This window comes from Austrofundulus limnaeus, unplaced genomic scaffold (assembly GCF_001266775.1).
Source record: "Austrofundulus limnaeus strain Quisiro unplaced genomic scaffold, Austrofundulus_limnaeus-1.0 Scaffold92, whole genome shotgun sequence".
Classification (NCBI taxonomy): Eukaryota; Metazoa; Chordata; class Actinopteri; order Cyprinodontiformes; family Rivulidae; genus Austrofundulus; species Austrofundulus limnaeus.
Genome location: NW_013952494.1, coordinates 420,534 through 431,303, shown reverse-complemented (window position 1 = coordinate 431,303; position 10,770 = coordinate 420,534). Strand labels below are relative to the sequence as shown.

The following is a 10,770-nucleotide window of genomic DNA, read 5'->3' as shown; positions in this document are numbered from 1 at the left end:
GTGTGTGTGTGTGTGTGTGTGTGTGTGTGTGTGTGTGTGTGTGTGTGTGTGTGCATCTTTGCAGGCTTTTTGCTCTGATGTGCTTGTATGGTAACCACACAAGACAGAATGCACGTGCACGTGAGCATTTGTGTTGGCTTTATATGAGAATTTGCCCTTTCTGGTGTGACCTCTGTGCCATATGCATCACCTGGGCTTACTCAATATGCACATACAGATGAGGAACAGTCAAGACCAAAGCTGCTGGAGAGCTAGAGATGCAAATGTCATGTGCTCTTTCTGTCACACACCCACACCTAACCCATACCTGTATTTGTATTACATTCTCTCTTTATATCTGTGGCCTTTTGTTTTTTGCTATTTCATCTTCACATTTTTTTTTATTTGTCTTTCTGTGTATGTAGTTTGTGTGTCCAAGTGTATGTGTGTCTGTAAATCTTTATATCTGTTAGCTGGAGTTAAGGATTTAGTATTGCAGTTCTTTATCTGTCTTCATTATTTCAGGTTTTTATTAATTTAAGGAATACAAAGAACATCAGACAATTTTAAGTGTTTTTCTTTTTGTGATTATTACTCTGAACAATAAATCTGAAATGACCTTCAGTTTCCAGCCAGATTAAAATAGACAAACAAGGATTCACTTTTTCTTGCACTTACTAACCAACTGTCCATTTTGGCTAAATGAAGAAAGGAGGAGAGGATTTTTGCTGTTCATTTTTCTTTGCTTCTTGAATGTGCATTTTGAAATATGCCATTACAAGAAGCAAACACATAAACATTTTTGTTTGTTTATTTGTTTGTTTGTTTGTTTGTTTTTTCCTTAAGTGATTAAAATAAAATTTGCCCAAACGTTTAAGGCCTGGTTGAGATGAATGCAGATGCAGATTGAAATGCAAAATGCTGACATATAGAGCTGATAAATGTTGTATTTGGAGTCCCACCCTCCACCACTACCACCCCACCACCCAGTTAGTCACCTTTTATGCTTTATTTATAGCCTTTAAAACACGTTTAGAACACTTTAACCTAACAAAACAAAAAAAAATCTTATTCATGTTCTGAAATAATACTACAACTTCAAGTGTTCAATTTGTTGCGCATGATAGCAAACAACTCAGTGAGCTCTTATCCTCCTATGTGATAATTCACCAGCAAAATAATGATAATATTGCATTTACGGCTCCATATGCCCATTAGTCTTACACAGTAAAACTTTTAATACAATAAAGCCTAATTTGCACATTCTTCTTTGAAAATGTGTAACCAATAAAAAAATGCAACACATATCTCCCTATTGTTATGCGTGTCGAACATTTGCTGCAGGTAATGGCTAAAATTCATTGTAATTGCTAAACATGTTTGTTTAAATCTAAAAACTACTTTATTTTTTGTCACAGATGTTTGTGACCAGTTTTTATATTTCATCACATAGCTTGTGTCTATTGAATGGCAATAAAACTTGAGAAGCCACAAATCAGCATGCGGTGATGTGTTTTAATCCATAACCTCATATGGTGAACATAGTGGTTCCACCAAAGACACCTTTGTCTTTGAGCTAGAATGTTAGTCCGATGTCCATAAAATGATGTAAGGGAGTTTGTTGTGTATCCTGATTGTTGATGTTTGTAATAATTCAAAAAAATGTATGTACTTCTTGGACCAAAACTTCATCACAAAGAATAGATATCACCAACTTGTATATAGCTGGATCTTAAATGTAAACAACACTTTCAAGATATAAGATATTGGCAGAATCACATACTGGGAGGATAGCCTTGATGCTGCTGCACATCCAAGAGAGACGTTAGCATTGAATCGGAGGTACGCCCTAGGTGGTATATAGATATGGGTGCCCATATGAGTAGATGCATGTGAGGTTGGGATACTCCAGCTGAGCTCTGTTCTGTTCTTGTCAGGCAGATATAATTCCCTCCCTTGGGAGTTCAAGAGGTCTTTGGAAGGCGGGATGGAGCGATCAGAAGAGTAGAAGAGAGAAGATGGGATTTAGAGATCAGTGCCTGCTGAGCCAGGTTACAAAGACCATTTGGGTCAGATAAGGGGCACCTGACGTCACAACAAAGGCATAGAATACATAGCGAATTTGAAACTAAAGAAAACGAGAATAGAAAAGCCAAGAAAAAGACTTATCTGTTGACTGACACAGAAGAATACAAAAAAAGTGAGAAATGTTCAATTATTTAAATCCCGTTGACTGCCACTGAGAAAGTGTAGGCTAGAGCTGTGGAAAGGAAAAACAAAAAGACAAGTACAATATGAATGGAGTGAATACAGATGGAGGAGAGGGAATGAAGGGATGTACGTGGAGATGGATGAACAGCACAGAGAGAAGAAGTGAGTGTGAGAGAGAAATCTAAATGATGGTGTACAGCTGGCAGCCTGTCACAGTCTCCAAGGTGTCTCCTGTCACTGTGCTGGCCTGCTGTCACACTCTAGTGGCCTGCCCAGAGCACGCAAACACACTTACACAAACACACATGCACACACCGTGCATACACAGTGAGAGTATCACGATGGTCATGAATAAAGCATCCTAATCCATAGAGATTATACAGCCACTGGAGGAGATGGGAGCAACAGTCTCAGAGAGAGTGAGCAAGAAATGATCTTCAAGAGTTTCTTCTGAGTAGTTAGCTTGCAGGCTGTCAGGTGTGTTATAGCGTAGGAGACTTTTGTGAACCCAGTGCACTATTCTCTTCAGTCATACAGGTTTTCAAAAGAAAAACAAATACAGTTTTTTAGTTGAATAGAACTTGTTGGATTTTATTGTGCAGATATGCTCATCAGGTTTTATTTATTTATTATAATTAATATTTATTGATTTATTATTTTTTTGCAATTAGATGTCTATAATCACTTCCTGGAAACAGTTTTAGGGCCTATTCACACCTGATACATTCGGTTCGCTTTAAACGGACCAGAGTTTGTTTCCCCTGTTGGTCCGGACCTTTAATGCATGTGTGAATACACTCATGCAAATCCTGGAGCAGACCAAACAACTGGATCGAGACCCATTTTTTTGAGGTGGTCTCCGTCTGCTCCAAAACAAACTCTGATGCGGTTCACTTCTGGTGTGAATACAGGCTGGTCTCGAACCGAACCAACTACAGGGAACACTGATTTTACAAGCCGCCGTTCCATACTGCTAACACTACCACTGTGCTACAAACAATCAGCCGTTGTGGGTCAGGGAGCGCAGAGCCAATAAGTATATCTTTGTGAAACCACCTTCAAATGAGCTGCTCTTGAAATTCTAAATGGTATTGCAATTGTCCAGATTAGCATCACTGTCTTTCTTTGCGGGTCTGTCATCTGCCCCGCCCCTGTCATTTCTGTCTAAGGGGAGCAATGATTGTTTATGTTTATAAATAAGTACTTAACTTCCAGCTGATGGCCAGCTGGGAAGATGTGTCCTCTGGTTAAAAATCCCACATTTATTTAAGCTAAAAGTTAGGAAAGCTAACACCTTACTTTCCTCCTTTTATTTATCTGCCAACCAACCCTTAGTTATTTGCCTTCAAATGTCTAGTTATTCAACATCTAGCTTGTTCTATTCAAGTGTTGGATTGACAATTAATTAAGCCCGAAGTGTGCTTGTTTTTGTTGGTTCTTAAAACTTTTATAGGAAATTGATTGCTCACAATTAAGTGTGCTGTAGTGATTTTGTTTGATAAATAAATTATTGCATGTGGATGGATGGATCGAATCGAAATTCACTGAGCCACGTCGCTCATTGTGTTTGTCCATTCATTTTTGCATGACAGAAGTATTTACCGAAAATAAAAAGATCCTTGCTAAAATAGTTTCCTTATAACCTTGTTATAAGAAGAGTAGGGTGTAAATCCTACATACTGGTAAATAAGGTGCTAAATTAGTCAACTTGCAAAAAAGCAAAATGTGAAAGCAAACAGCTCCAAATAAATAAATAAACAAATAAATAGAGTCTGTTTTTGGTCCGTATCAAACAAGGCAACCAAAGGACTTTCCTGGTGTGAAAACACCCTTAGACAGATACAGTTTTATACATTTTGATGGAGGTGAGCTTGCAGGTGGAATTATTGAACTCCATTCATGAAGTCAGCAGTTTGAGTTCCATCTCCAGTAAACATCAGAACAGATCATAGAGCTTAGTTTTGGCTTTATGATATTGAAGATATAGTATGGAGTCATGGCCAAGCCTAAAGTCATTATTTTCCTTTTTTATTACAGGTTTTATGTAAAAGTACACACTATCATGTCATCAGCTGAATGTTTGGTTTATCTAAAAATGTGTGTGCATGTGTTTTTGTTGGTAATATGAGCAAAGCAGCATGACTTCCACTCTAAACTAAATAATGCAACAGGTGGTGTATCTCACACACAGATGTTTACAGATAATAGGCAGATAACAGGGATTATACCTTTCCTCAAAGGAAGAGTGGTTGACTCAACTGTCATTTTAGCCTCGGACACTGCTGTTAGCATATTGGTTGGCTTTAACACTTCCTTTCAACAAAAATCCACTTTTTTGGTGTTACTTCCATTTCTTATAACTCACTTATGTTCACCAGCTTTTAATTTCCATTTGGAAAGAATATCTTGACTTTCATTAAGCAAATTTATCGATTTATTTAATTCATTAATCTTGTTTTATATGACATTTCATTGTGTTTGAGACCACTTTGTATCTTTTATGTGTTTACATTTTGGGCAGCACTTTGTTTAATCCAGTTTATTTATTTATTTTTGTTTGTTTGTTTGTTTGTTTTTTGTTTGTTTGTTTGTTTGTTTGTTTGTTTTTTGTTTGTTTGTTTGTTTGTTTGTTTGTTTGTTTGTTTGTTTGTTTGTTTGTTTGTTTGTTTCTTAATAAATGTGCTGTATTTGACCAAAATTATTTTGCCAGGTAACTTTGATTAGGATATTTTGCAGCATTTGAATGCATTTTACCTTGAAAAAGTGTCTTTCTGGTTATTAACAGGCCATGCATCAAACATGCAAAGAGAAACATATGTATAGAAAGTAATTTTATTTGTTTGTTTCTCTGTTGTTAACCAGTTCAATCACTCTATTGATCGATAGACGAGCTGCTTGAAGTGATGATGCTGCGCATCAGAGGCAGCTGATGTGACGTGCCATCCGTTTGTCATGTAGCTCCTCTCTAATCCCAGCCACCAGGCCTTGCCTTTATGTGAAGGCTGTTATGCCTGTGGTCCCCCACAGCTTTAGGTCTTTGTGTTGCGTGCGTGCATTTATGCAAGTTTGTGTGCACATGTGTGTTGTTGCCTTGACAAATCTATTCAAACCACAGCCTCTCTGCCTCCATTGGTGGTGATGGCGGAGTTGTAGGGGAGGGAGGAGGGCCCTTTGAAAGCCTCCCCTCCTTTCCTTCTCTCCAGCCGCCTTCAGCCCACTGCTCCACAGCCCAGCTGACATCTTCCTCCAGACAGGAATGAATTAAAGAAGATACAATGAGACACTTGATGTAGCAGTCAAGGAGCCCCACTGCTTCTCTGCTGCTCTGTGCAGCTCGGCCCTCAAACTCAGGCTCAGAGGAGAGCACATCTAGGGCAAAGCAAAAGACTAAAAATACACAACAAGCTACTGTTTACCAAAATGACTTTTCATCTTCCTCCAATACTAAAGCCCCCAGCTTCCTCCACTTTGCCCCCTTCATCTCTTTGCTGATATTTTGTAATTCTTTATGGCTTCCTCTATTTTTTTCACCAAATGTTTAAATGTTTTATTTTTTTATGTTTGATAGTATAGTGTCGTGCTTAATATACAGTATAAACTTGCAGCATAAGAGTGATTGGAGCAGATTTTACAAGTCAGATTGAGTTTGTATTGTATCTAATTTTCATTGTTCTTGATTCGATAGAAAAGGATTATAGACTATTCAAATATTGTTTTCTTTCCAGCCCTTTGTGTCTTAAAATTGTCAACGAACAAACTGGATGTTTTTTTAATTTATTTATTTAGTTAGTTAGTTAGTTAGTTAGTTAGTTAGTNAGTTAGTTAGTTAGTTAGTTAGTTAGTTAGTTAGTTAGTTAGTTAGTTAGTTAGTTAGTTAGTTAGTTAGTTAGTTAGTTAGTTATTTGTCATTATAGTATCTCATGTAAACTACAGTTCATATATTTACAGTAAAAATAGTCTTTCAGTTTGCCATTCCATATCTAAATTTTTCAAAGCCATTATTTCTTTTTTTTTGTTTGTTTGTTGTTTGTCTTGATGATTTTTTTTTCTTTTTAAGGCAAACTTTTAGTTGCTTCAAATCTTGACATGCTGTTTACTTAAGAACTGATTGATTTGATGCAAAATGTTTTAGCTAAACCAGTTTCTGTGGCTGCAAAACATACCTAAACCATGAAATTCCCACAAGTTTTACAAATATATATTTTTATTTATAGACGTGAATGCAATTGAAAGTTGTATGAACAGCTTATGATTATTGATAAAATTTTCCACAAACAGCAAAAAAGTTGCTTCACAGTTGCAGTGTTTTTTTTTCTTTCTTTTTAGTATTTGAAGCTTTCTGTTTGCACTACACTTTCTGCTTGTGTGCTGTTACGTGTTTTCCTGTCTTGATCAAACTTACAATTTGAAATCATTACCAGCTGTTGATAATTTGCCTATCAGACAGGTTATTTGTTTTAAATATTAGGATGTTATAAATTAATCACAGACTTACATGCTTTAACCACTTTTTTTCTAAAGCCCTTATAGAAGCCTTTAAGATTGAGTTTGAGGAAACTAAATGTTTTAAATGATCAAAAACGTCACCATTCTGTATTTCTGTTCCAAGTTTCTGTTCTCTTTAATTTTACACATTTGTTTGTGAGGGAGTGGGTGCGTGCATGTGTGTTCGTGTGTTTTAGGTTAGCTCTAGAAATGTAAAGCATTTGTTCTATCCTCATTTTGAGCATTAGGGAGTCAGTGGTGGTGATAATGTAAATTATGGGCATTTGTGTGTATTAATGTCTGATAAGTTCACAACTCTAAAGGCTTTTGTGAAACCCCCCACCCCTTGAAAGGCAGTCACTGACCCTCACAAGCAAACCTTCTTGCACACACAACACATTAATGGCTGTCAGGGGGCCAGGGTGAAAGTAAACAAGGGCAGATAAGCAGTGAATCAGAAGGACGCCAGCTGCACATTCTAATCTCTTTACATTTTTTCTTTCTTCTGTTGAACTTTTATCTTATCTAGGGGAGCGTCTTCTCTAAGCATTCCTTCTCAGCCTCCCTGTCTCTTTCCTCCATTTTTTCTTGTTTTTGTTCTAGCCTTACAAGCCTCGGCATACCAGTCTACACAGCACAGTCAGAAGGGCAAACACAGTTTGATGTGTTGTCATCTGCTGACCCAGCAAATGGAAGCTCAAAGCAACAAAAGCTAAATTACTCTGTTCTCTGGCATCGATACACTTTATTAATGATAAATTGAGTTTGAACCTTATTTGTCTGAAGCAGCCCACAGTGTCGGGGCACATACAACCACAATGCGCCACACAGGATGGATGAAGACAGCAAAAAAAAAAAAAAAAAAATAGATAAAGAGGTCTTTTTCCCTTTCTGACAGTGGAATTGTCAACCACAAGGGGTTTGAGAAGAGTTGGGGTGTTTGCAGGGGGTTATGGGTCAGCAAGCTGGGCAGACACCCTCCCCCCGGGGCACCCACTGATCAGCCCTGGTAGAAGGCCTCATCTCTTCACCACAAACAAACGCCAAGCTGTCTTAGCGGCATGTCACGGAGCTTTTAATTGCTTGTTCTTGTCTCCTCTTCCCCCACCATCCATACTCACTTCTTTTGTGGGTTCTTTTTCATCACCTAACCTCCGCACCTGTCCTCTTTTCCTGTTCCTTTTTTTTTCTTACCAACATGTCAGCTTATCCCACCCAATAAAATACTTTTGTTTTCAAATTATTTGCTTAATTTTGCATTTTGTGAAGGGATTTTATTGGTTAATTTTATTTCTGTCTCTGTAAAGGCTCTTGTAGAAGCAATATTTTAGCCATTAAGACAAATGTGAGAATTTGTATTTATTTATTTTTTTTGTTTGTTTGTTTCTTCGTCCTTCAGTATTGTTGCAACTGGGTATCCAGTCCCGAACCCTTGGACACACAACTTGAGTCCATGCTGGTAGACTGCCCCAGAGTTTCAGCAGGTAAAAAGCAATCTGTGTATAATTATATTCAGCTGCATCGATATCATGTTAAAGACTGAACTTTGCAAATTTTCTGCCTTCATTTTTCAAATACACTGACTGTCTATGGAGCTTAGTTCCAACAAAGCTAAACAGCAAGCATAATAAAAAAAAAAGGCAAATAACATGTTTTTAAATTTTTGGGAAAAGGCTGTTTTTTATGATCAGTCATGAAAACTGAGTCGAGATGTCATGGAAATTAATTTGTAGAAGATCAAAGAGACAGTACAATTCAAGAATAACAAATATTTATAAATCAAGACGTACAGTATAATCAATGTCAAAATACAGGGCACATACTGTATATAAAAATGCAACAAATTTCTTCAGAAGTCAAATATAAGCTTATTAAATAAAATTGTTTCATACATATTGTAATATTGGTCAATGATTCCTTTAAAGAAGTTTAAGACAAGGTTCACAAATGCAGGTAAGTAGTATTATTTTGATAAATAACAACTTTATGTTTAAATGACACATTTACAAAACACAAATTCAGTCCTGTGGATTGGTCCTTGTATGCGTGATTAACTAGGTTTAAAGCTGTATATGGATACATGTGTAAATAATTAGGATTCACACATATTCGTCCCACAATGTGTCTTTCTTCGGTAATCAACAATGTTAAGCATTTTATGTGTGTTTGTGTATTTGTGTAATAATTATTCTGGGCCCTGGGAAGCTTTAAGGTTTTAGTAGAGCTATTTGAAAAGGATTGTTGTCAAAGAAACAGAGAATCTGAATCAGTACCAGATTATTTTTAAAACTTTGTTTCCAGATGCTCTGGAAACTTGCTGTTGGAGTTCATTTCCACTTCCGTCTTCTTTGTTCTCTCTCTGTCTCCTATATTCATTAATCCTCTCCTGCAGTGTTTGGCTTCTTGTCCTTGTGCCCTCTCTGTGGTTTGCTGGCCGTGATGATGTCACGTCCATCATGAGGATGTGTCCTTAATGTAGGATTAGGGAAAAGCTGTAATCCCCAACATGACTGCTGATAAGAGATGATGACTGCAGTATTGTTTGAAGAGTGACACACATACAGATATCCACGCACCGAGAAACAAATAGAAATTCAAGCTATAAGCACACAACAAAACAGTAACTCCAAGAAGTATTTATTCCCTTAGATTCATTATGAATCTTTAATTGCTGTCATAAATAGCTCATGGTCGATATAAGTTGTCCTTTTTTTGCAAAAAACTTCACTTTTAAACTTCTATCACATCAAAGAGAAATCTAAGTTCTACAAAACAAAATACAAACTAAAATGTACATATAATGTAAAATAAGAGATTGCAGAAATATGCACTCCCTTCAAAGTGAATCAACTTAATCAACTCAGAGAAAAGATTATTGAAAAGTACAAGTCGGGATGGATACAAAAAGAAATTCCAAGGGCCTATATACCCCGAGTAGATCTGCTAAATCCATCATCAAGAAATGTCAATAATGGGGACATGTGTCAAAGGCAGGCTGTCCTCACAAACTGAGTAACAGTGCAAGAAAAAGATTAGTTAGAGAGGCCACCAAGACACCTTTATCAGTTTCTCTTTACTACTCTTTATGACAGCTATAAAAGTATAACATTTCCAGGGGGTGAATGCTTTTTATAGGCACTGTATAAGTAATTAAAGCACCTTTTTTTCTCTACATGTGTGTTTAGGTATCACTTGATACATCCGTGCATAGCTGCAACAAAAACTGGAACTTCAATTCTTGCCTCATCTCTTATTTCCGTCATCATTCTGGAGGTTCAGTTTTGTGATTTTTATTCTTTTTAAAGCTTCGGAGTGACATCATAGTGAACGTATAGGTCATCTTACATATGCTCCACATGTCTGTGAGCACATCTCTACCATTCTTATCTCATCTCACTTACTAAAATGGCTTGTTCCACATGGAGCAGTGTGGGTGGGTGGCCTGGACATCTACCAGTGAATCAGCTCGTTGAAATGTCATCCAGCCTTCAGTACAAAACTCGTGCTTTATTTCATGTTCAAATGTCATTTTTTTTTCTTCAATCTTTTTTTTTTGACTTTTGCCTCTTCTCAGTGACTGCTGTCAATCAAAAGACAGCTGTGGTATGGCCAAAATATCAAGGTCACCTTTTGGTAACTTTTGTCATGCCTAACTTTGCCCAAACACATAGCAGTTTGACCCAGCGTCTTTTTTTTTTTTTTTTGGTATGCACTATTGACTTGTGCTGTGTTGACTTCTGCTGTTTTAATAGAGCTGAAAAGATCTGGGTCTCCAGCCTGTTAGCTGAGCTGCCAACTGAGCTTGTCTGTGGTCTTTTGGTGGCAGCTTCTGATGTCAAAGGTTGACTCAGTCATCTTTGTGTCCTTGGCAGCCTGGCAGGTTCACAAGCTGCAGCCATTGTGGCGAGAGTTACAGCAGAGCAGCAGAGGTGACAGGGTTGAGAGAGGGTTGAGGGAAGGCTGTCAGGGCATCACAGCCCAGCACTTCACTCGGGACAAATACCACCATGGCTGCTGTTGTCTTGGTTACGATGGTTCTGGTCTGTGTGTATGTGTAGGTGTTGGTAATTGGGAGCGGGGGGGGGGGGGGGGGGG

The 10,770-nt window shown here is 37.6% G+C and overlaps 1 protein-coding gene across 3 annotated transcripts in view; it reads left to right on the top strand.

Annotated features, from left to right (window-relative positions):
- The window catches only part of arb2a (ARB2 cotranscriptional regulator A), a 143,932-nt gene that overhangs the window by 94,932 nt on the left and 38,230 nt on the right, over positions 1 to 10,770 (top strand). For 2 of the 3 annotated variants that reach the window (XM_014012515.1, XM_014012516.1), the window contains exon 10: positions 8,075 to 8,159. The exons of the other annotated variant lie outside the window; for it this stretch is intronic. In XM_014012515.1, the coding sequence (XP_013867969.1) occupies positions 8,075 to 8,159 (85 nt within the window). The remainder of the gene's footprint in view (positions 1 to 8,074; positions 8,160 to 10,770) is intronic. 3 annotated transcript variants of the gene reach the window in all.